Source organism: Podarcis gaigeae (assembly GCF_964106915.1).
Source record: "Podarcis gaigeae genome assembly, chromosome: 2".
Classification (NCBI taxonomy): domain Eukaryota; kingdom Metazoa; phylum Chordata; class Lepidosauria; order Squamata; family Lacertidae; genus Podarcis; species Podarcis gaigeae.
The window spans coordinates 121826445-121853250 of NC_139679.1; the positions used below are offsets into that span (position 1 = coordinate 121826445).

Sequence of the window (26806 nt, forward strand, 5' to 3'; positions counted from 1 at the left end):
TCGAATCCCTGCGGCGGGGTGAGCTCCCATCTTTCGGTCCCAGCTCCTGCCCACCTAGCAGTTCGAAAGCACGCCTAAGTGCAAGTAGATAAATAGGTACTGCTTTATAGCGGGAAGGTAAATGGCGTTTCCGTGCGCTGTGCTGGTGCTTCGTCACGCTGGCCACGTGACCCGGAACTGTCTCCGGACAGCGCTGGCCCCCGGCCTCTTAAGTGAGATGGGCGCACAACCCTAGAGTCGGACACGACTGGCCTGTACAGGCAGGGGTACCTTTACCTTTACCTTTAACCTTTCAGAATGTATTTTGGAACCTTTTAGAATGTATTCGGCTTGATTTTTGTGTGTTCTGCATTTGTGAGTCTCCCTCCTATGCTGCTCTCTCCTCTCTCCTGATCTACCTCTGAAAGTGGTACAAATGGCAGGATGTTTTAGCACCAGAGTGTAAATCAGCCATCCCTGAAGCTATCTGAGACCCAGGGAGAGGATTTTATCATGCTCTTCCCTCACTGAAGGCTAGGTTGCCAGGATAATGCCAGACACCCAAGACATAAAATGGTCCAATAGCCTGGGCACATGAGGACCACTCCAAGGTGATGTGGGGGGGGGGGTGAAGATACCAGGATGGAGCCATGTGTGTTTTACTTCTCATTACCTGTAACCTTTCCTGATCTATGTGAAGATTTTTTAATGATTATTTTCTATGTTTGAAATACTATATGAGCTTTTCTTCTGAAGTGCCTCGAGGCAGACCTTCTCAACTGGCATGTTGAGTTCAATGAGCTCTGTCCTATTACAATAGCTATAATAAATGCTGCGTCCCTAAATCCAGATGCTGGCCTCGAAAAAGTTCCCTTGGTTCTGTGGTTTATTGAAAAGGTTCCTCACCTGGGTAACAAACAAGGTGGTGTCGAGGTGAATTCTTACCACACTGAGATTCCCCTTCCACCCAAAAAAAGTGTGCGCACACAAGGGTGTGTATGTTAAAAGCAGACTAGAAGGACCATTTGTGTTTGTGAAAAAATAAGGGTGGGTGTTAGAGAAGCTAGGGAAAATCTATTAAATATTTTGGAGGATTTCTTGTCCATCTGTTCTCTCCACATCTGGAAACCTGTTAAGATATTGTAAGTCCCCATATATTGTCCCTTCCCCAACCAGCCTAGGAGAGGTAGCATAGCTTTGTCAGGGGAATGCTGTGGACATAGCGTATCTTGATTTCAGTAAGGCTTTTGACAAAGTTCCCCATGATATTCTTCTGAGAAGCTGATATAATGTGGGCTGGATGAGATTACTGTTAGGTGGATTTGTAGCTGGTCGGCTGAGTAAATCCAAAAAGTGTTCATTAATGGTTCCTCGTCATCCTGGCAAAAAGTGACAAGTGGGCCCCTTGCTGTTCAATGTATTTATGAACAACTTGGATGAAGGAATTGAGGGGATGCTAATCAAATTTGCAGATGACACCAAACTGGGTGGGGTAGCTAATGCCGCAGAAGAGAGAATCAGAATTCAAAATGATCTTAAGAGAGTGGAGAACTGGGACCAAGTTAACAAAATGAATTTCAATAGGAGGTGGGACACTTGGCTTACTAGCAGTACATGTGAAAAGGATTTAGGGATCTTAGTGGACCACAAGCTTAACATGAGTCAACAGTGTGACGCGGCAGCAGCAAAAAAAGAAAAGAAAAAAAAGGGAAAAGCTAATGCTTGTTTAGTCGTGTCCGACTCTTCATGACCCCATGGACCAGAGCACACCAGGCACACCAGGAAAGTAATAAAGGTAAAGGGTAAAGGGACCCCTGACCATTAGGTCCAGTCATGACCGACTGTGGGGTTGCGGCGCTCATCTTGCTTTATTGGCCGAGGGAGCCAGCGTACAGCTTCTGGGTCATGTGGCCAGCATGACTAAGCAGCTTCTGGCGAACCAGAGCAGCGCACGGAAACGCCGTTTACCTTCCCGCCAGAGCGGTACCTATTTATCTACTTGCACTTTGGCGTGCTTTTGAACTGCTAGGTTGGCAGGAGCAGGGACCAAGCAACGGGAGCTCACCCCCTTATGGGGATTTGAACCGCCGACCTTCTGATCGGCAAGTCCTAGGCTCTGTGGTATAACCCACAGCGCCACCCGCGTCCCAAGGAAAGTAATAGTACCACTCTATTCTGCCTTCGTCAGAACACACCTGGAATCCTGTGTCCAGTTCTGTGCATCACAATTTAAGAAGCATGTTGACAAGCTGGAACCTGTGTTATGGAAGGCAACCAAGGTGATCATGGGTCTGGAAACCAAGCCTTATGAAGAATGGTGGATAGAGTTGAGTATCTTTAGCCAGGAAAAGAGGAGACTGAGAGGAGATATGATAGCCATCTTCAAATATCTCAAGGGCTGTCAGATGGAAGAGGGAACAAACTTGTTTTCTCCTGCTCTGGAGCATGGGACCTGAACCAATTGCTTCAAGTTACTAGAAAGGAGATTCTGACTAAGCATCGGGGAAAACTTTGGCAGTAAGCGTTGTTCGACAATGGAACTGTTTCCCTCAGGAAACTGTGGACTGCCCTTCCTTGGAGGGTTTCAAGCGGAGCTTGGATGGCCATCTGTCAGGGATACTTTAGTTGAGACGCCTGCATTGCAGGTAGTTTGACTAGATGACCCTGGAAGTTTCCAACAACTCTATAATTCTATAAGACCAAGATGAAGTTGTGTGTAGGTGCTCTGAAACCCAGAAGGTGTCTGCTTCTCCAAGGACATTCAGTGACCTTAGCTTGTAGCTGGAAAAGTTGGGAACAATGCTGGTATAGGTCAAGGCAACCTCCCCTTCCCCTCTCTGACCCATGCCACAATGTAGAAGCACATTGCTGTGGCAAATTGTTCCAATACTTAAAGGGCTGTTGCATAAAGATGAAGGAAGCTTTGTTTCTCCTGCTCTGGAGGGTAGGTAGGTCCTGAAACAATGGATTCAAGATACAGGAAAGATGATGATGATAATAATAATAATAATAATAATAATAATAATAATAATAATAATAATAATATATTTATACCCCACCCATCTGGCTGGGCTTCCCCAGCCACTCTGTGCGGCTTCCAAAAAAATATTAAAATACTGTAATACATCAAACATTAAAAGCTTCCCTAAACAGGGCTGCCTTCAGATGTCTTCTAAAAGTCTGGTAGTTGTTGTTCTCTTTGACATCTGGTGGGAGGGCATTCCACAGGGAGGGTGCCACTACTGAGAAGGCCCTCTGCCTGGTTCCCTGTAACTTGGCTTCTCGCAGTGAGGGAACCACCAGAAGGCCCTTGGTGCTGGACCTCAGTGCCGAGGGTGAACAATGGGGGTGGAGACGCTCCTTCAGATATACTGGACCGAGGCCGTTTAGGGCTTTAAAGGTCAGCACCAATACTTTGAATTGTGCTCAGAAACGTACTGGGAGCCAGTGTAGGTCTTTCAAGACCGGTGTTATATGGTCTCGGCGGCCGCTCCCAGTCACCAGTCTAGCTGCCGCATTCAGGATTAGTTGTAGTTTCCGGGTCACCTTCAAAGGTAGCCCCACGTAGAGTACATTGCAGTAGTCCAAGCGGGAGATAACCAGAGCATGCACCACTCTGGCGAGACAGTCCGCAGGCAGATAGGGTCTCAGCCTACGTACCAGATGGAGCTGGTAAACAGCTGCCCTGGATACAGATTTGACCTGTGCCTCCATGGACAGCTGTGAGTCCAAAATGACTCCCAGGCTGCACACCTGGTCCTTCAGGGGCACAGTTACCCCATTCAGGACCAGGGAATCCTCCACACCTGCCCACCTCCTGTCCCCCCAAAACAGTACTTCTGCCTTGTCAGGATTCAACCTCAATCTGTTAGCCACCATCCAACTTCCAACCGCCTCCACTCACACAGGACCTTCACCGCCTTCACTGGTTCTGATTTAAAAGAGAGGTAGAGCTGGGTATCATCTGCATACTGATGAACACCCAGCCCAAACCCCCTGATGATCTCTCCCAGCGGCTGCATGTAGATGTTGAAAAGCATGGGGGAGAGGACAGAACCCTGAGGCACCCCACAAGTGAGAGCCCAGGGGTCTGAACACTCATCCCCCCCCACTTTCTGAACACGGCCCAGGAGGAAGGAGCGGAACCACTGTATGACAGTGCCCCCAACTCCCAGCCCCTCCAGACGGTCCAGAAGGATGTTATGGTTGATGGTATCAAACGCCGCTGAGAGATCCAGCAGAACTAGGAAACAGCTCTCACTTTTGTTCCTAGCCCGCCGGAGATCATCGACCAGTGTGACCAAGGCAGTTTCAGTCCCATGATGAGGCCTGAATCCTGACTGGAAGGGATCCAATGGTCTGCTTCTTCCAGGCGTGCCTGGAGTTGTTCAGCAACCACTCACTCAATCACCTTGCCCAAGAATGGAAGATTTGAGACTGGGCGATAATTGGCCATCGTGGCCGCATCTAAAGATGGTTTTTTAAGAAGCGGTTTAATAACCGCCTCTTTCAGCGGGTCTGGGAAGGCTCCCTCACGGAGGGAAGCATTCACCACCCCACGAAGGCCATTGCCCAGTCCTTCCCGGCTAGCTTTTATAAGCCAGGATGGGCAAGGATCAAAGAGACAGGTGGTTGGTTTCACTCGTCCAAGCAGCCTGTCCACATCCTCGGAGGTAACAGATTGGAATTGATCCCATGCAACTTGACTAGACAGGACACTAGCACTCTCCCGCCCTGGCCCTGCTCCCACGGTGGAGTCTACCTCCTTCTGAATCTGAGCGATTTTATCTGCAAAAAACTTTGCAAAATCATTGCAGGAGATCATGTGGCCCGTACTGATGATTCAGACTAAACATTGGGAAAAACTTTCTGACAGTAAGAACTGTTTGAAAGTGGAATGAATTCCCTCAGGAGGTCGTAGACTCTTATTTTTAGAGGTATTGAAGCAGAGGTTGGATCGCCATGTGTAATGGATGCTAAACTGAGTTTCCTTAATTGCAGGTGGCACAGTGGATTAAACTACTGTGTTGCTTGGGCTTGCCGACCGAAAGATCAGCAGTTGAATCCCTGTGACAGGGTGAGCTCCTGTTGCTCAGTCCCAGCTCCTTTCAACCTAGTAGTTCGAAAGCACGCGGTGCGAGTAGATAAATAGATACCGCTCCGGCAGGAAGGTAAATGGCGTTTCTGTGTGCTGTTCTAGTTTTGCCAGAAGCAGCTTAGTCATGCTGGCCACATGGCCCAGAAAAACTGTCTACAGAAGTGGACATATGCCGGCTCCCTCAGCCTTGAAAGCGAGATGAGGGCTGCAACCCCAGAATTGTTCATGACTGGACTTAATTGTCAGGGGTCCCTTTACCTAGACTAGATGACCCTTGAAATCCCTTCCCTGTCTACAATTCTATGGCTCTATGAAACATGTTTTTCTTCAGCTCTACACATGGAGCCGTGAAGGCAGCAAGGGGTGAAGGCAAATGTAATTATTAAAAATAATGGTGATTTCTTTGTCATCGTCTTGCCAAAGCTCAAGAGGAATAAAATCATATTTGCGTCCAACATTGAACAACAACATGATGTAACTTCTTCAGACTCAGCGAGAAGAGACGGGTACATAAATACTTCTCCACTGTGCCACTGAGGGTGGGGTGGGGTTATGCTGCCCACGTGGGGCTGAAGTGAATCCTCTTTGGCTCTCAAGCCATGTACGCCAGGCATGTTCCCTGTGATTAAGTCACTGCAGCCTGGGTCTTCCAAACAGATTTTGACTGCTGGTAATTTGCTAGCTCTGTTGCTGATAGCACTCAAGAAGGAGATTGGAGTAAAAGGCAGGTGCATCATAACTCACCTTCTGCTGTTGCTATTGCTACTACCTGAAGCAACACCAGAGATGCTGAACTCAAAATGCCCATTGACTTTGATAAGGGATCCCAATGCACCCTTGAATTGGTACAGGCGAGGAGACTACCATATTAGTGGGGTCATATCCGCTACACCTGTTGGATTCAATCCAAGCGTCTTCAATGAGCCTCCTTTTACCAGAGTTTATGGGTAGGTCCTTTTGTGCCTACTGTTGTAAAAGCTTTATGCAAACTGAATGTGACCTCATGGAGACCAAATGTTGTTGTCTGCTATCCACATTATTGGTACTTTTGCTTGGTCAATCATGTCTTCTATTTTCGTCCCTTTGGAGGGAAATGGTTGGATTTATTCTGAATGTCAGAAATTGATCTACTGCAAACTGTGTGCTTTCACCCACAATAGTGAGACATTTGCATTAGAATAGTCCATTCTTCTAAGATTTGGGCAGGAAGGGGTTGGTGGATCTCAGGTGTACAGATGCTGCAGATGCATCTCATGATTTTTGCCCCCCGTCACAGGTAAGGATGACAGAATCTGGTCTCTGTGTGAAAAGAATGTCAAGATAACACACACTTTTTTCCAGGCTTCATATCCGGGCCTATTGGTATATCCTGTCCTTCTTGTTTGCTGTTCGGGAGGTCAATCAGAACCACAGGCTTTTCCCCAACCTCACCCTGGGCTATGACATCTATGACAACTTTTACGACGCCAGAATGACTTCTGGTGCCATGGTGGACCTGCTCTGCCCTGGGCAGCCAAACATCCCAAACTATTATTGTGGACCATGGAATAAAGTATTGGCAGTTATTGAAGGGGCTGACTCTGACATATCCAAAGATATTTCTACCATGTCAAGCATCTACAAAACCCCACAGGTATGAATGTCAGGAGGGAAGGAGAAATCCCAGAATGTTACTGTAATTTCTTTGGAAATACATGAAAATGTCATTTATGATTCTAAGGCAGAAGGAGCATTTGCCCCCAACCCCCTCTTGACAAAGATGACTCGGGAGATTCTGGACTCATCCACACCTATTGCATAGTCAGAAAGCAAAGGTCTGAGTGGCTTTCCATTTGCCCTGTGGTTTTTAGGCATGGATCTGAGAATTTCCCCCTTACCCTACTCCACAGAAAATCTGTTCTTTCACTCTAAACCAGAAAAAACAGCAATCTGTGATTTTGCCCAAGGAAAGCAATGGGAGAAGGGCAAGTGTGGATAAGCCCTTAGTTGAGTCTTCAAGATCCCACAGGTATAAATGGTGTGAATCATGGAGAAGGGTCTTGGAGGAAATTGTCAAAATTTATGCGGTAGAATGGAATCTTTCAGTTATGTGGATTCCTAGCCATCAAAACTGAAATAACAATAAATAAGTAATAAAAGCTAGTGCCATGTGTGATATACATGAGCATTTATGCAAAAGGAATCATTCAATAAACATGAGGCAAAATATTTGGTTTCTAATTTGCTACCTATTGTGTCTTTACAAGTTAAGCAGAGCCAGTCCTGGGGTCATGAGTACTGTCTGCCTTAGAATAAAGGATAATTCTGTAAACACATTTTCCCACAACTTTTCATTTTGTGACACTCCAAACACATGTGTTGATATGTCCCTGTAAATTTTGATAATTTAATGAATAAATAATGATTAAATCATATAATACAATTAGATAAATTTGCTACAAGAAACATGTAAAAGCAATAACAAAAACACAATCAGGGCATAACATAAAGCAAACAAAATCCATTCCAAAGACTCGGTCACCTTTTTTTGAAAGCAAACAATGAAATATGGTATATTGTTAAGCTTCCCTGGGATATTGTTTTCCCCCATGAACTTTGTCTTTTCCTGTTTCCCATGTCAGAGAAAAGTTATTCAGGCAAATACAAAGTACTAGATTTGGGATTTTGTTGTGGGTGACAACACTAATCTCTTCTGTTCTTTACTAGGTCAGTTACGGTTTTGTTTCTGATGCTCTTAATGATAAAACTCAGTTCCCTTTTGTCTACCGAATGGTCCCCAAAGAAGAGCATCAATATCTGGGGATAATCCAACTTCTCCTGCACTTCAACTGGACTTGGATTGGCCTCGTTGCTCCAGACACCAACAATGGAGAGAGGTTCATGAGGACCTTGAAGCCCCTGCTAACCAGGAACACAATTTGTGCTCCCTTCTCACTTAGCATCCCACTACAGAAGAGAGTAACAGTGCCTCTCAAAACATTTTCCAGGTGGAACGAAGTCAATGTATTAGTCTGCTATGGAGAGATGCGCTACTTCTTTAGTACAATACGTGTTTTGCAAAGATTGGTTGAAAAGTATATAAGACCCATTGTGGGGAAAATCTGGATCACAACAGCTTTGTGGGACCTCACCGGGAACTTGTCTTACAATATTCTTTCTCCCCTGCACATTCATGGGTTTTTTTCTTTCTTAACTCGTATTAAAAAAAGGGCGAATGATGACGATTTTGACACATTGCTCGATTCTATGATTCTGTTTGGGGAGAAATCATTTAAGTGTTCATATTCAAAGCACATATTGTCTGTGAAGGGAAGGAGAAGGTGCAGGGAAGATGACACTCTGGAGTCCCCGCCTGACAAAGTGATTGAGAAAATCCTGTCTCTGGATAGTTACAGTATTTACAATCTTGTCCTTGCTCTGGCAGGGGTCTTGAGGGCTGCACTTTCCTCCAAATCCAATCAGATGATGGTGAAGGGTAAAAAGAGGCTGAAATATCAAAGGATACAGTCTTGGCAGGTATTCCAGTTTTCCTCAAAGGCTAAACAGGCATCGGTGCTGTGAATTCCATTCAGACTTGACTTTACTTTGCCTCCATTTACTGTACTGTTACCCACATCTTAATTTTGCTGCTGAGAAAACAATCTGCCTCCACTTTACCACCTGATACAGTCTTGGCAGGTATTCCTGTTTCCCTGACAAAAATCTTTGCTCAACAGGAATCAGTTCCGTTCTCAGGTGAAATCAGGCTTGCCTCAACACTGGCTTTACTTTGCCTCCATTTACTGTACTGTTACCCACAGCCTATTTAGCTGCTGAGAAGACAATCTACCTGCGCTTTACCACCTGCTCCCTCAGCAAGGCTTCCTGCTATTACCAGCCAAGGACCAGTATGAATTAAGCAGCACATAAGTGGCACACAAAACACTACCAAACCATCCTACGTTCTAAATCTTATATTAATAATCCAAAAATTGAGAGTGCAAGGTACAAGATCTACCACAGAAGCCACAAACAGAAAACTCATTCAAATTGTGTTCAAAAGGAACATTCAGTCCTTAAAGTTCCTTTAGCCAGGCATCTGTAGATATCAACGAAGATAAGTTTGATCAAACGAAGTGTCCGTGATGTTACGCACGAGAGTTAGACAGGGTGCTGGCATTTGTTACCTGTTTCGCCCATGAAGAGTCTCAGGTTTCTTCAGTAAATTTTCTCTCATGGTTTTGATATATTTATAAACATTCACTGGTGGCACAAACCAAAACTTATTAGTGTTTAAATAAAATTTCTAAATAATATCTGAACAGACAGGTACAAAAGTCTCTGCTTACAGTACATGTGTTACATTCCTTCTTGGTTTAAGCTACAATATTTACCTTCTTTCTTCAGGAAATTCTTCCTCAAGATTTTTGTGTATTTACTTCATACTTTTTGCTGCTTACTTCATACTGGTCTACTACGAGTATTGGCAGCATAGGTCCATTTCTTCATTACCAGCCAAGGAAGTTCATGTCTACAGACCACTTCCAACAACCTTACTTTGACAAATAGGGAGCTTGTGCTTGCAGAATTCTTCCCAGGGTGAGGAATGAGCTTTATGGATCTCACGGCTTTAATCTGTCCCAAAAGGATGGAGCAGAAACAATGGGCCACAGATCCATTTCCCAAACAAAATGTACAAACGCCTTCATAGATTAGGCCAAGTTATCTAGATAATTTTCTTCTTTTCTAAATGTGCATGCTTTCTTTCCTGTTCTAGCTTCACCCTTTCCTGGGAAGTTCCCAGTTTTACAATACTTCCATGGAAGGAGTGTATTTGGATGAGAAGGGGCAGTTGACAGTTGAATCTGACGTTGTGAACTGGGTGCCATTTCCCAACAAGTCCTTTGGTGCCGTGAAATTTGGGAGCATAAGCAGACAGGGATCCTCAGGCCCAAAATTCACCATTGACGAAGAGGCTCTTGCGTGGTCCAGACTGTTCAACCAGGTTTGGAAAACCCATTCATTGCATTGTATTCCCTTTTAGTGATATGTTAACCTCTGAGACTCTGTTGGGGAACACAACAATAAAACTGCTGCCTCTCCAATTAATGGGCTAACACTATACAGGGGAGGAGATGAATGGAGGAACGTCAAAATAAGAAACATTAAAATGGAGGAGCAGGTTGGCTTATGACTGGGGCATGGCATTTGCAGTGGTCAGAAAACATGCCAGATTTCAGAATTGAGCACAACACAGCTGCTTCAAATACCTTTCTGTTTCAGCTTGTTGTTTTCTCTGGATTTGGATATTTTTAAACAATTTCAATGATTGCAGATTTGTACTGTGCTTATGTACTCATGGCAGACAGCTCCGTCTCCTAAACCCAAGGCCAATACAGTCTCCATGTAATTCTCTCTTCTTGATTATCTCTTTCGGCCCCAACTGTGACCCAAGGAATTTGGCTGTCTGTTTTGTCCCATGGGTAAAAAAAAGCATCAAACACCACTCACGGGTTCCTGTAGCATGGCGGATGGACCACTGATCTGACAGCTTTGTCAGATCTGGCTTCACAGAGCTGCCCGGGAAGGCGCAAGGGCCATGCATCTCCCCCAAAATCCCCAAGAGGAGCATTGGGGTGTCTTGGGGTCCTGCTGTTTCATGGACGGCGGTTCGGCATTGCCAGACTCCGCTCTCCATCCTGAGAGGTGTGGAGAGTGAGGCGGAAGCCAAGTGAAAGCTTTGGCAAACTAGGCACCAATGCAGCTCTGTGAAGCAAAGCCTCAGATTCAGCCACAAGCGGGTACCATTCCAAAATACTGAAGCCGATTATAAAGGTCTAATTTGATTGAGTCGGCAAAAACGGGAGTGTTAAAAGGAAATCCGCTCCTGTTCCTGGTGCTATGAGCACGAAATACAGTACATACAAGTGAAGTTCTGATGAAGTTTACTTTGGGAGGTAAGTTAACACATGAACAATAAGGATTAAAAGATTACAAAAAGCTTTTCTTTTCTTTTTAAAATAATCTTTATTAGTTTCCCACATAAACATATACACATAGATAACAAGTCATACAAAGCAAAAGCAAAATAAGAAAGGAAGAAAAGAAAAAAGGAAAGGAAAATACAGTATATTGTGATTAAATAAAAAGTTAAAATGTAAAACTTCCAATCATTCTCATTATACTGCTTATATTGTCCATGTTTTCTCGCACAGATTTATATTATTTCATATTATTTTTATATAGTCCGATAAAATATCTAATACACTTTTTGCTTACAAGTATCAATCCAGTTCTGCAAGTTTATTGTTGTTTGTACAAAACAATTTTAAATATTCCTTCAATATTTCCCATTCTCCATATACTTTCTGGTTTGAAACTCCTCTGACTCTTCCCGTCAGTTTTTCTAGTTGCAGGTACTATATCATAAGGGTCAGCCACTCTGTTATTGTTGGTAGTGTTTCATTTTTCCAGTTTCTTGCCACTATTATTCTAGCTGCCGTGATTGCATACATAAACAATGGCCTTATACTTTTTAAAAATTCTATTGGTAATATACCTGATAAGAAGATCTCTGGTCTTTTTTAAATGTAAATTTAAATAATATTTTATGTCCACTGTAGATGTTGTTCCAAAATTCACAGATAACTACACAGTTCCACCACATATGAAAGTATGACCCTATGTCCTTTTTGAATCTCCAGCATGTTGGCGACCTGCCTTTATACATTTTAGTGAGTGTTAAAGGGTATGATGCCATCTGTGTAACATCTTCATAGTGTTTTCCCTGAGGTTGTAGCTTGCTGTGAATTTAATATCTGTCCTCCACGATCTTTCCCATTGTTCCATGTAAATATTGTATGCAAGGTCCTGTGTCCACCTTACCATTACTACTTCAACTTGTTCCTCTTTTACTTCACATTCTAATAAATAATAATAAATTTGTGAAATGTGTTTTCCTTTATTGTGGGTTAACTCTTTTTCAAATCTGGATGTTTCATTTGCATTGAACTTGACCTGATCAATTTGAACCTGAAGTTATACTATGTTGTGATTGAACTTGACTTAAAATGGAGGCTAAACTGGAGAAGGAATGCAATGTTATTTAATGGGAGAATATTAAAAAATGCCTCTCTAGAAGAAAGTTGGGACTGATTCTCTGATCTTGTGTTATTTTTGGGAAAGAAATCTTTGACTTTTCAGAGTACTGAAGATATCTAATTAAAAGGAATTGCAATTGTGGACTTATTTCATCAAAAGATACCAGCTGGTTAAAAATCAAGATTAAAAAAAGGGGGAAAGAAGAGGACTAAATGAGACTTTTAAAAATATTAGTATTGTAGCTTTATTCATATTGGTAATTAAAAATTATTTTGTTGTGAATGGATGTTAGGAGGGGAATATATAACTGTTAGAATTTGTTTTTGTGAGTAAAGTGGAAGAGGGGGAGGAAGAGTCTGGAGGTACTGGTTTCTTTACTGGGTTTAGTGAAATGGCCTTGACAAAGTACTGACAAAGCCAAAACAATATCTTCGCTGGTGGAAAAAGACTTCTTGTTTTGGAATTTAATCTCAGAGAGGAAGCTGGGAAACAGGGAGAGATTTGACCCCCCTCCCTTCCATCTTCAATTAGAAATGGTAGAAGAAAAAAGCCCAGTGTTGAAACAAACCAACAAGGCCGTGAATCAAAAGAACGTAACATATGAATTATACAATTTGCTTTCAGAATTGAAAAGAGAACTGTCCGAGATAAAGGAAACTGTTGATAAGGCAGCTTCTCAAATTCGGGAAAATACTAACTTACTTTCAGAGGCTGTGAGACAATTTAAAGAGGTGAACATACAAACCACCGAGGTGGGAAAGGTTGAGGTGGGAGGTTTGAGGAGAATGCAAGGGAAAGTAGAGATGGTTCGTGGTAAAAATGGCGCTTCGTGTGAATTGATTTAGGAGGCTTTGACTTTGATGGAGACAAAACAGGAAGGGAGGGTAAAAGGCACGAGAGGCTACTATATGTGGTGGCAATGTAACGTTATTAGGAAGACCTGAGAGGTAACATATAAAGACTTGAAGAGAATGCTGAAAATGACTTTTGTCAAAAAAAATTAGAAGCTATCATTCTGAAAGGTGTAGGACTTAATAGATGTACTGGGAGAAAGACTCTGTTCCGGCACCTGAGGGTGGACAGCAGGGCAAAACCAGCCCATCGCTATAGAAGGAAGAAGCCACCGCCAAAGAAGATTTGTAAAATAACTTAGTGAACTATGCAGGACATAATAGACAATTTGAAACCCAAAAGGACATTGATTTTTTCTTTTCTTTCTTCTTTTTTTTAAATAAAGGAAATGTATAAAGCATAACCTTGTAAGCTTTGTGTATAGGTTTTTACATTAGTTGAACTTTTAAAAGTCACTTGTAATAAGATGAACAAGGTTTAAAAATTTGATTCTCAATAATATAAGATTTTAAGGACGTGCATGAATAAGAGTAAAATAATGGAACCAGGAGGGGGAGTGGAAGGAAGTCAGTTAAGATTTATGGTTTAAATTGTTGAATGTGAATATTATTATTGGTTTTTTTTATTTTTGGGGGGGAAATGTTATCAAAAAAGGGGGAAAGCATCAAAAACCAAAGCAGCGTCCATTCCACACAGACTGAGACTTTACACTGGCCCAGAAGTTACTTTCATTGATGTTTTCTGTCTTTTTGGTCAGACCCTTCCTCAGTCCAGGTGTACCAAAAGCTGCCACCCTGGATATGCCAAGAAGGTTCAGGAAGGGGAACCCATTTGCTGCCATGCTTGTGCTCCATGTGCGGAAGGGATGATCTCCACTCAGGAAGGTAGGAGACTTCAGACGAATGTGCAGCAAAAAGAACAATAATTTATGTCCTTTCTTGATGAATATTCAAGTATAATCTTATAGTTGAATTTAATAAAGGTTCAATGGTGATTTACATAGTCTTAATAAAGCTTTCCAGGTACCACTGAGACAGCCTTGAGTATGTAAGAATTAGGCAGTGTTGCTGCATCTGGTAGGCCCCCTTGAACCAGTCAGTGAGGCAAAGTAGCTGGAGTGTTTGGTTTGTACTGGGAAGACCAGAGTTCCAGTCCATGCTCCTCCAAGGAACATTTTTGTAAATTATGCCCATCTGACAACACCTGGTGTTGGGGTGAGATCAGATGTAGCTGCAATTAACAACTTGGAGCTTCTAGAATACTCCAAGCTCCTCCTTGGGAGATGAATAAGGGTGTATCTGCACTAGGGACCTACATGGAAAGGGCCAACTCTCTGTGTAGATTAGCAGAAACATCAAGTCCCATCACTGTTTCTGTTTGTGGGAGTTGGCTGGATTCAAAATTGACTTGCTTTTTTTGCTAGTCTGCAGGAAAATGTTCAAGCAGACACTCTTCTTTTTCCAGATGCAGACCACTGCACCAAGTGTCCAGAAGATCAACACCCTAACAAGGACAGAGATCAATGCATCCCCAAGATTATCACCTTCCTGTCCTATGATGAATATCTGGGGACCCTCTTGGCTTCCACTGCCCTGTTTTTGGCCTTAATCACAGGCCTTGTTTTAGGAATATTCATTAAATATCTTGACACTCCCATAGTCAAAGCCAACAACAGGGACCTTTCCTACATCCTCCTTGTCTCCCTCCTCCTTTCCTTTTTGTCCTCCTTTCTGTTTATAGGCCGGCCAAGGAAAGTGACCTGCCTTCTCAGGCAGACAGCCTTTGGCATCATCTTCTCAGTTGCTGTCTCTTCTTTGTTGGCAAAAACTATAACCGTTGTGCTGGCCTTCCTGGCCACTAAGCCAGGAAACAGGGTGAGGAGATGGCTGGGAAAGAGTCTGGCTAATTCCATTGTCATTTCCTGTTCCAGTATCCAAATTCTCATCTGTGTCATCTGGCTGGGTACCTCTCCTTCATTCTCAGACTCTGACATGCACTCCCAGGCTGGAGAGATCATCCTGCGATGCAATGAAGGATCTGCTGCCATGTTTTACACTGTCCTTGGCTACATGGGCTTCCTGGCTGCCATCTGCTTCATGGTGGCTTTCCTAGCCAGGAAGCTCCCTGGGTCCTTCAATGAAGCCAAGCTGATCACCTTCAGCATGCTGGTCTTCTGCAGTGTCTGGGTGTCCTTTGTGCCCACCTACCTGAGCACCAAGGGGAAATACATGGTAGCCGTGCAGGTCTTTTCTATGTTGGCCTCCAGTGCTGGGCTTCTGGGCTGCATCTTCCTCCCCAAGTGCTACATTATTGTACTCAGGCCTAGTCTGAATACAAAGGAGCACCTGACTACAAAGGCTTAATATGGCACCTCATTCCTAAAATATGTTTTTGGTCTTTGTGATTGATAGCCAGCATGGTAGCAATAACGGCAGGACACATGAGTTGGGAATGTACCTCCTTAAAAGCTATTGTTTTGGAAATTGTTTTGGAAATTTGGAGATTGAGGTTGAATCCTGACAAGACAGAAGTACTGTTTTGGGGGGACAGGGGCGGGCAGGTGTGGAGGATTCCCTGGTCCTGAATGGGGTAACTGTGCCCCTGAAGGACCAGGTGCGCAGCCTGGGAGTCATTTTGGACTCACAGCTGTCCATGGAGGCACAGGTTAACTCTGTGTCCAGGGCAGCTGTCTACCAGCTCCACCTGGTACGCAAGTTAAGACCCTACCTCCCCGCGGACTGTCTCGCCAGAGTGGTGCATGCTCTGGTTATCTCACGCTTGGACTACTGCAACGCGCTCTACGTGGGGCTACCTTTGAAGGTGACCCGGAAACTGCAATTAATCCAGAATGCGGAGCTAGACTGGTGACTGGGAGTGGCCGCCGGGACCACATAACACCGGTTCTGAGAGATCTGCACTGGCTTCAGTACGTTTCCGAGCACGATTCAAAGTGTTGGTGCTGACCTTTAAAGCCCTAAACGGTCTCGGTCCTGTATACCTGAAGGAGCGTCTCCACCCCCATCGTTCAGCCCGGACACTGAGATCCAACGCCGAGGGCCTTCTGGCGGTTCCCTCATTGCGAGAAGTGAGGCTACAGGGAACCAGACAGAGGGCCTTCTCGGTAGTGGCGCCCGCCCTGTGGAACGCCCTCCCATCAGATGTCAAAGAGATAAAGAATTACCTGACATTCAGAAGACATCTTAAGGCAGCCCTGTTCAGGGAAGTTTTTAATATGTAATGCTGTACGGTTTTTAACACTGATTGGGAGCCGCCCAGAGTGGCTGGGGAAACTCAGCCAGATGGGCAGGGTGTAAATAAATAAATAAATAAATAAAAGAAATCAGAACACAAAATTATCATTTGAATCATATTCCATCCATTCAGTTTCATCCTGCTAAACCTTATTTATGAATTCTTTTCTCAGGTGTCTCTATATTTTGCCTAATAAGAAATCCTTATCTCAATTCAATAATAAACAATGCTGTTCATTAAGAAAATAAAAATTTCTTAGATAGTATTACAAACAAATTGCTTATGCATTGTGTTTCAAAATGAAAAGAACCATATTCCATTGGTATCTCTTTATTTCCTGCTGTGAATATCAGGAGAGTCACCTTGAATTTTGGTGCCAGGGGTGTTTTTCATGTGGTGCAAGGTGCAAAACATTTTTAAAGCAGTTGACACAGAATAGGTATGAGTCATGCCCAAGATATGCTGGATAATTTCAAAATATGCAAAGAGATATTAGGAAGCTATTAAAATAGGTTTGTACCTTTCAAATCAGTTTGTCTAGTACTTTTTTTGCTTTGCCGGCTGTCTGTGGTTACTCCTGTTAGAACATTGTTACACAACATTATCCTTGCTGTTCGAGCATAACTAAGCATTATATCCTCTCTAGATTGGATCTAGACACATCAAAAAGGGGTTTCAGGAAAACATGTTGTAAACATCAAAATGGGAAATCACGTTGGCAAAAGCTGGAACTCCACAGCACCATCTAGTGTCACCATGTTATAACACATTTAAAATGTCTGACAACAGGGACATCCAGCCCTTGCAGCCCAGCAGTGCCCACAGCAGTTTCCTCTTGCACTGACCCTTTCTGAACCAATCATGCTGAGAAGGGAGCCAACCAGATTTGTGTTTGGGTTCCTGGTGAGGTTATCTGGTGAGTCAACAAGTGAAATGGGATTGAGGATTGGAGTGATCATTATGTGATATTATGGCAGTGGAGAGAACTGTATTGTAACTTTTGAATAATATAAAGGTAAAGGGACCCCTGACCATTAGGTCCAGTCGTGACCGACTCTGGGGTTGTGGCGCTCATCTCGCTTTATTGGCTGAGGGAGCCGGCGTACAGCTTCCAGGTCATGTGAGCAGCATGACTAAGCCGCTTATGGTGAACCAGAGCAGTGCACAGAAACGCCGTATACCTTCCCACTGGAGTGGTACCTATTTATCTACTTGCACTTTGATGTGATTTCAAACTGCAAGGTTGGCAGGAGCTGGAACCGAGCAACATGAGCTCACCCCGTTCAGGGATTCGAACCCCCGACCTTCTATTGGCAAGTCCTAGACACTGTTGCTTAACCCACAGCGCCACCAACGTCCCTTTGAATAATATATATATGATAATAATAAAACAACAACAACACAACAACAGAAGGGAGCAATTATATATATATAATGATATGCAATTTTACAATGAACTGATGAAATATGAGGCCATTTCTTTGGACCATTAACACACAGAGGATCAAAGTGTGGGAAATGTTGGGTCTCTGCTTGTTGTTGTTTAGTCGTTTAGTCATGTCCGACTCTTAGTGACCCCGTGGACCAGAGCACGCCAGGCACTCCTGTCTTCCACTGCCTCCCGCAGTTTGGTCAAACTCATTATGGTAGCTTCGAGAACACTGTCCAACCATGGGTCTCTGCACCCAAGTCCAAAAACATCAGGAGCATCGGAGATCCCTGGTCCACAATGATTGGGCGTGGCTCTCCAGACTTCCAGGCAGGAGCCCTTTTCCAACCGTACCTGGAAATTATGAGGATGAAACACGGAGTGTTCTGCATGCAAATCATGCACTCTAAGAGTCTAAGCCCAGAGCTATGGTCCCTCCCCAAATGTTCATTTAGTATTTCATTTCTTTTCATTTCCCCTTTCAAATACCTTGAATGCTGAGATTGTTATCCCGCTTTTTATTCTATATACCCCCAAACTTCTCATTTTACTTGTCTTCTCTCATTTCATCTTCCCTCCTCCCTTCACAGCTTCTATCATATTACTCCAAAAACTTCCATACATCCTCCCCACTCCTTTTACATTCACTTTCTCCTCCTATAACAGTCCCCCTCTCTTATCTCTTTCCTCTCTATTGCCAGGTTATTAGGATGATGATTTAAGATATTAACCTTACATCACTCAACCTAATTTCACGCAACACATTTTTTTTTGCCCTACGGCTTCAGAAGAGGGGAACTTCCTTATCTCCTAGAAACCTGTATTCAGCATACTTTAAACTGGCAGTACTGCCATTGGTCTAGGCAAAGGGACTATGCATGGTCACAGATGGGGGAATCAGGAGGTACTGGTTGGGCTGTGGAACTGATGTCCACTGATGGTCCTTGGCTGACTCTTTCAGAGACACTGGGATAGGTCGTGCCAAGCTCCACTGCTCGATTTCTGACCCATGTCACAATGTAGAACTACAATGACAAGTTCACAGAAACATGTTTTTCTCCCGCTCTGTACCTGGAGCCACCAGGAGACTCCAGGAGGCTGCAGAGGCAATCCTCTCCTTCACAATTATTTAAAATAATGGTGATTTACTTCTTTTCTTACCAAAGCTCAAGAGACTCCCCACCACCACCCCAGAAATAAGGTCATATTAGAGTCCAATCGCAAGGAACAGCAACACAATGTAAGTTCTACAAACTTTGCCTGAAAGAACGTGGACATAAATATCTCTCTCCTGGGCCCCCAAGGGTGGGCAACCTATGCTGCCTTTGTGAGGCTCAAATGAACCCTTGCTGTCTCTCAAGCCACGTATACTCTCTTTGATTACATCATGGCAGCTGGTCTTTTGGTTGCTAGTACTTTGATAGATCTGTTGCTGATACCAGCCTATAGGAAGGGAGGGGTAGCAAGCAGACCCAGAATGTGTCGACTTCTTCCGCTTCTGCTGTGGTTGCAGTTGCTGCTACCTGAAGTAAAATCTGGGGTGCCAAAAGCAAAATGCCCATTGACTTTGGTAAGGGATCCCAATGAACCCTTGAATTGGTTCAGGCCAGGAGACTACCACATCAGCGGGGTTGTATCTGCAGTACCTGTTGTGTTCAAGCCAAGCGTCTTCAATGAGCCTCCCTTTACCAGAGTTTATGGGTAAGTCCTTATGTGCCTACTGTTGTAAAAGCTATATGCAAACTGAATGTGACCTCATCGAGACCAAATGTTGTTGTCTGCTATCCTCATTTCTGGTACTTTTGCTTGGTAAATCATGTCTTCCGTTTTCATCCTTTTGGAGGGAAATGGTCAGATTCGTTCTGAATGTCAGAAAGTCATCTACTGCAAACTGTGTGCTTTCACCCACACTAGTGAGACCTTTGCTTTAGAATAGCCCGTTCTTCTAACATTTGAACAGGAAGCGGTTTATGGATCTCAGGTGTACAGATGCTGCAGAAGAATCACCCCGTCACAGGTAAGGATGACACAATCTGGTCTTTGTGTGGAAAGAATGTCAAGATGACACACACTTTTTTCCAGGAGAGGAGTCCGGGCCTACTGGCATATCCTGTCCTTCTTGTTTGCTGTTCGGGAGGTTAATCAGAAACACAGGCTTTCCGCCAACCTCACCCTGGGCTATGACATCTATGACAACTATTATGATGCCAGAATGACTTCTGGTGCCATGGTGGACCTGCTGTGCCCTGGGCAGCCAAACATCCCAAACTATCATTGTGGACCATGGAATAAGGTATTGGCTGTTACTGAAGGGGCTGACTCTGACATATCCAAATATATTTCCACCATGTCAAGCATCTACAAAACCCCACAGGTATGAATGTCAGGAGGGAAGGAAAAATCCCAGAATGTTATTGCAATTTCTTTGGAAAGATGTGAAAATGTCATTCCTGCTTCTAAGGCAGAAGGAGAATTTGCCCTCAACCACCTGTTAGCAAAGATGACTCAGGAGACTTTGGACCCATCTACACTTAGAAAGCAAAGGTTTGAGTGGCTTTCCATTTGCCCTGTGGTTTTTAGGCATGGATCTGAGAATTTTCCCCTTACCCTACTCCTTTCCCACAGAAAATCTGTTCTTTCACTCTAAACCAGAAAAAACACCAATTTGTGATTTTGCCCATTGAAAGCAATGGGACATGGGGGAGTGTGGATAAGCCCTTAGTTGAGTCTTCAAGATCCCACAGGTATAAATGGTGTGAATCATGGAGAAGGGTCTTGGAGGAAATTGTCAAAATTTATGCGGTAGAATGGAATCTTTCAGTTATGTGGATTCCTAGCCATCAAAACTGAAATAACAATAAATAAGTAATAAAAGCTAGTGCCATGTGTGATATACATGAGCAATTATGCAAAAGGAAACATTCAATAAACATGAGGCAAAATACTTGGTTTCTAATTTGCTACCTATTGTGTCTATACAAGTTAAGCGGAGCCAGTCCTGGGTCCATGAGTACTGTCTGCCTTAGAATAAAGGATAATTCTGTAAACACATTTTCCCACAACTTTTCATTTTGTGACACTCCAAACACATGTGTTGATATGTCCCTGTAAATTTTGATAATTTAATGAATAAATAATGATTAAATCATATAATACAATTAGATAAATTTGCTACTAGAAACATGTTGTAAAAGCAATAACAAAAACACAATCAGGGCATAACATAAAGCAAACACAACCCATTCCAAAGACTCAGTCACCTTTTTTGAAAGCAAACAACGAAATATGGTATATTGTTAAGCTTCCCTGGGATATTGTTTTCCCCCATGAACTTTGTCTTTTCCTGTTTCCCATAACAATAAATAAATAATAAAAGCTACTGCCATGTGTGATATACATGAACAATTATGCAAAAGGAAACATTCAATAAACATGAGGCAAAATACTTGGTTTCTAATTTGCTGCATATCGTGTCTATACAAATTAAACAGAGCCAGTCCTGGGGTCATGAGTACTGTCTGCCTTAGAAGAAGGGATAATTCTGTAAACACATTTTCCCACAACTTTTCATTTTGTGACACTCCAAACTCCATGTGTTGATATGTCCCTGTAGTGGAACATCCTTTCCAACACATGGGATAACTGTTGAGTTTTGCAATACTTCAAGGAATGCCTAGAAAGATCTGAAATATAATGTCTAGTAAAAATAAATTTGACCAAGTTCCAAACATGAAACTGACTCGTGTGGAGAATCGATACTTTAGCTATTATAGGTCTAATGTGAGCTAATGTGATTGTGTGTGAGCTTTTTCCTTTTAAACAGTATCTATTTTTCATAAATTTTGATAATTTAATGAATAAATAATGATTAAATCATATACAATTAGATAAATTTGCTACAAGAAACATGTTGTAAAGGCAATAACAAAAACACAATCAGGGCAAACACAACCCATTGCAAAGACTCTGTCACCTTTTTTTTTTTTAAAAGCAAACAATGAAATATGGTATATTGTTAAGCTCCCCTGGGATATTGTTTTTAATGTCAGAGAAAAGTCATCATTCAGGCCAATATAAAGTACTATGTTTGGGATTCTGTAGGCAATAATCTCTTCTGTTGCTTACTAGGTCAGTTACGGTTTTGTTTCTGATGCTTTTAATGATAAAACTCAGTTCCCTTTTGTCTACCGAATGGTCCCCAAAGAAGAGCATCAGTATCTGGGGATAATCCAACTTCTCCTGCACTTCAATTGGACTTGGATTGGCCTCGTTGCTCCAGACACCAACAATGGAGAGAGGTTCATGAGGACCTTGAAGCCCCTGCTAACCAGGAACACAATTTGTGCTGCCTTCTCACTAAGCATCCCAGTACAGAATATGGAAATACCGTCACCTTCCAAAACATTTTTCAGGTGGAACAAAGTCCATGTATTAGTCTACTATGGAGAGATGCGCTACTTCTATAGTTCAATATCTATTTTGCAATTCATAGTTGAAAAGCATGTAAGACCCATTGTGGGGAAAATCTGGATCACAACAGCTTTGTGGGACCTCACCTGGAACTTGTCTTACGATATTCTTTCTCCCCTGCACATTCATGGGTTTTTCTCTTTCTTAACTCGTATTAAAAGAAGACCAAACTATGATAATTATGGCACGTTTTTATATCCTATCTTGCAGTTTGGGGAGAAATCATTTAAGTGTTCATATTCAAAGCACATACTGTCTGTCAAAGGAAGGAAAAGGTGCAGGGAAAATGACATTCTGGAGTCCTTGCCTGACAAAGTAATTGAGAACACCCTGTCTCTGGATAACTACAGTATATACCACCTTGTCCTTGCTCTGGCACGGGCCATAAGGGCTGCGCTGTCCTCCACTTCAAATCAAATGGTGGCGAAGAGACTGAAATATCAAAGGATACAGTCTGGGGAGGTATTCCTTTTTACCTCACCAATATCTCTGCTGACCAGGACAATCACCTGTTCAAAGCCAGTTGCTTTTGTTTTTGTTGTTGATTACTGCAGTGGTCTCAACCGATCTGCTGATAACAGGGATCAGTACCATGAATTCCATTATCGGGTTAAATCGGGTTCTCCTCAACACTGGCTCAGCTTCCTCCATTTACTGCACTGTTACCCACATCCTAATTTTGCTGTTGAGAAGACAATCTGCCTCCACTTTGACACATGATCCCTTAGCAAGGCTTCCTGCAATTAGTAGCAAGGAAGCTAATGTCTACGCACCACTCCCAACAACCTTACTTTGACAAATAGGAAGCTTATGCATGCAGAGTTCTTCCACGAGTGTGGAATGAAACTTACGCATCTCATGGCTTTAATCTGTCCCAAAAGGCTGAAGCAGAAACAATGGGCCACAGATCCATTGCCCAAACACACACCCTGTGTCAGTCTTTAAAGGTAAAGGTAAAGGTACCCCTGCCCGTACGGGCCAGTCTTGACAGACTCTGGGGTTGTGCGCCCATCTCACCCAAGAGGCCAGCGCTGTCCGAAGACACTTCCGGGTCACATGGCCAGCGTGACATCGCTGCTCTGGCGAGCCAGAGCCGCACACGGAAACGCCGTTTACCTTCCCGCTGGTAAGCGGTCCCTACTTATCTACTTGCACCCGGAGGTGCTTTCAAACTGCTAGGTTGGCAGGCGCTGGGACCGAGCAGCGGGAGCGCACCCCGCCGCAGGGATTCGAACCGCCAACCTTTCGATCGGCAAGTCCTAGGCGCTGAGGCTTTAACCCACAGCGCCACCTGCATCCCCGTGTCAGTCTTTACTAACTCCTTCATTAATTAGGCCAGGTTATCCAGATGGTTTTCTTATTTAAAAAATGTGCATTTTTTTTTGCTACTCTAGTTTCACCATTTCCTGGGCAGCTCTCAGTTTTACAATACTTCCGTGGAAGGAGTGTATTTGGATGAGAATGGACAGTTGACAGTTGAATCTGATGTTGTGAATTGGGTGCCATTTCTCAACAAGTCCTTTTGTGCCGTGAAATTTGGGAGCATAAACAGACAGGGATCCTCAGGCCCAAAATTCACCATTGACCAAGAGACTCTTGTGTGGTCCAGGCTTTTCAACCAGGTTTGGTTGCATTCTATTCCCTTTAAGAGATATGTTGAGCTCTGATTCTCTGTTGGGGGAAACAACAGTATAACTTATGCCTATCCAATTAAAGGGCTAACACAAAATGGGGGAGGAGATAAATGGAGGAAAGTCAAAATAAGAAACATTAAAATGGAGGAGCAGGTTGGCTTATGACTGGGGCATGGCATTTGCAGTTGTCAGAAAGCATGCCAGACTTCAGAATTAAGCACAACGCAGCTGCTCCAAATACCTTTCTGTTTCAGCTTGTTTGTTTCAGCTTGTTTGTCTCTCTTGTTTGTTTCTCTATTTCAATTATTGTCTATTTGGATTCTTATCTCATTATTCATGACAAAGCCATTTTTCACCTTCTCACCCCTTGCTTTTTCCTGTAAGACCTATTGCAGTCGTTAAGAGTCGTCGACAGGCTCATCACAGCTATCTGCCAATCACCCATTCCCACCACCCTTCTCACTATATAGAAGGGTCTGGTGACTTCTGTTTCAGTGTATCTGAAGAAGTGTGCATGCACACGAAAGCTCATACCTAGAACTAACTTAGTTGGTCTTTAAGGTGCTACTGGAAGGAATTTTTTGTTTTGACTATGGCAGACCAACACGGCTACCTATCTGTAATTGTTTCTCTGGATTTTGTTATTGTAAATGGTTTCCATGACAGCAGATTTGTACTGTGTCCCCTAGAACTTTGTAATAATGACAGACAGCTCTGACTCCTAAACCCAAGGCCAATACAGTCTCCATGTAATTCTCTGTTATTGTCTATTTCTGCTTCAACTGTGTCCCAAGGACTATGACCCTCTGTTTTGTGCCATGGGTCAAAGAAAGCATCCACAACAAATCCGTGTCTATTCCACACAGACTGAGACTGTACACTGCCCAGAGGTTACTTGCTAACAGTCTTTCATTGATGCTTTTTTCTCTTTTTGGTCAGACCCTTCCTCAGTCCAGGTGTACCAAAAGCTGTCGCCCTGGATATGCCAAGAAGGTTCAGGAAGGGGAACCAATTTGCTGCCATGGTTGTGCTCCATGTGCAGAAGGGATGATCTCCACTCAGGAAGGTAGGAGACTTCAGAGGAATGTGTAGCAAAAAGAACAATAATATATGTCCTTGGTTGAGGAATATTCAAGTATAATCTTATGGCTGAACTTAATAAAGTTTCAACAGTGATTTACATAGTTTTAAAAAGCTTTCCAGGTACCACTGAAACAGCCTTGAGTATGTAAGAATTAGGCAGCGTTGCTGCATCTGGTAGGCTCTCCTGAACCAGCCAGTGTGGCAACGTAGCTGGGGTGTTTGGTTTGTACGGGGAAGACAAGAGTTCCAGTCCATGCTCCTCCAAGGAACATTTATTTTTGTAAATTACACCCATCTGACAACACCTGGTGTTGGGGTGAGATCAGATGTAGCTGCAATTATCAACTTGGAGCTTCTAGAACACTCCAAGCTCCTCCTTGGGAGATGAATAAGGGGGTATCTGCACTAGGGACCAACATTGCAAGGGCCAACTCCCTGTGTTGATTAGCAGAAACATCAAGCCCTATGACTATTTCTGTTTGAAGGGGGTTGGCTGGATTCAAAATTGACTTGCTTTTTTTGCTAGTCTACAGGAAAATGTTCAAGCAGACACTCTTTTCCCCCCAGATGCAGACCACTGCACCAAATGTCCAGAAGATCAACACCCTAACAAGGACAGAGATCAATGCATCCCCAAGATTATCACCTTCCTGTCCTATGATGAATATCTGGGGACCCTCTTGGCTTCCACTGCCCTGTTTTTGGCCTTCATCACAGGCCTTGTTTTAGGAATATTCATTAAATATCTTGACACTCCCATAGTCAAAGCCAACAACAGGGACCTTTCCTACATCCTCCTTGTCTCCCTCCTCCTTTCCTTTTTGTCCTCCTTTCTGTTTATAGGCCGGCCAAGGAAAGTGACCTGCCTTCTCAGGCAGACGGCCTTTGGCATCATCTTCTCAATTGCTGTTTCTTCTTTGTTAGCAAAAACTATTACCGTTGTGCTGGCCTTCCTGGCCACTAAGCCAGGAAACAGGGTGAGGAGATGGCTGGGAAAGAGTCTGGCCAATTCCATTGTCATGTCCTGTTCCAATATCCAAATTCTCATCTGTGTCATCTGGCTGGGTACCTCTCCCCCATTCCCAGACTCTGACATGCACTCCCAGCCTAAAGAGATCATCCTGCAGTGCAACGAAGGATCTGTTGCCATGTTTTATTGTGCCCTTGGCTACATGGGCTTCCTAGCTGCCATCTGCTTCACGGTGGCTTTCCTAGCCAGGAAGCTGCCTGGGGCCTTCAATGAGGCCAAGCTGATCACCTTCAGCATGCTGGTCTTCTGCAGTGTTTGGGTGTCCTTTGTGCCCACCTACCTGAGCACCAAGGGGAAATACATGGTAGCCGTGCAGATCTTCTCTATGTTGGCCTCCAGTGCTGGGCTTCTGGGCTGCATCTTCCTTCCCAAGTGCTACATTATTGCACTCAGGCCTAGTCTGAATACAAAGGAGCACCTGACTACAAAGGCTTAATATGGCACCCGATTCCTAAAGTATGTTTTTGGTTATTGCAATTTATAGCGAGCATAAAGGCAGGACACATGAGCTGCTTAAAAGCTATTGTTTTGGGAATCAGAACACAATATCATTTGAATCATATTCCAGCCTTACCACTGTTCATTTTTCTCCTGCTAAACTTTATCGATGAATTCTTTTCTGAAGACTGTTTTATATTTTTCCTAATAAGAAATCCTTATCGCAATTCAATAATAATGAATCTGTTGATTAAGAAAAATTCTTAGATAATATTACAAATAAATTACTTATGCATTTTTTTTCAACATGAAAGAAACACATTGGTATCTCTTTATTTCCTGTTGTGCATATCAAGAGAGTCACATTGATTATTGCTGCCAGGGGTGTTCTTCATGTGCTGCAAGGTGCAAAACATTTTTAAAGTAGTTGACACACAATAGGCACGAGTCATGCCCAAGAT

The 26806-nt window shown here is 43.3% G+C and overlaps 2 protein-coding genes and 1 long non-coding RNA gene across 3 annotated transcripts in view; 2 read left to right on the forward strand and 1 right to left on the reverse strand.

Annotated features, from left to right (window-relative positions):
• The window catches only part of LOC310838287, a 64919-nt gene that overhangs the window by 15434 nt on the left and 22679 nt on the right, over positions 1-26806 (reverse strand). The window lies entirely within an intron of this gene.
• On the forward strand, positions 5692-15372 carry LOC310839526 (vomeronasal type-2 receptor 26-like; the record flags this gene model as incomplete). The annotated part of the gene is made up of 5 exons (XM_083728163.1): positions 5692-6024; positions 8502-8593; positions 9834-10061; positions 13767-13893; positions 14474-15372. Exons 1-5 carry the CDS (start codon positions 5997-5999, stop codon positions 15370-15372), a joined length of 1374 nt encoding a protein of 457 aa, XP_083584289.1. The 5' UTR covers positions 5692-5996.
• LOC310839527 (vomeronasal type-2 receptor 26-like) lies at positions 8102-26343 on the forward strand (the record flags this gene model as incomplete). The annotated part of the gene is made up of 10 exons (XM_083728164.1): positions 8102-8593; positions 9834-10061; positions 13767-13893; positions 14750-14883; positions 19204-19391; positions 19773-20064; positions 21819-22112; positions 23555-23782; positions 24734-24860; positions 25445-26343. 10 exons carry the CDS (start codon positions 8102-8104, stop codon positions 26341-26343), a joined length of 3009 nt encoding a protein of 1002 aa, XP_083584290.1.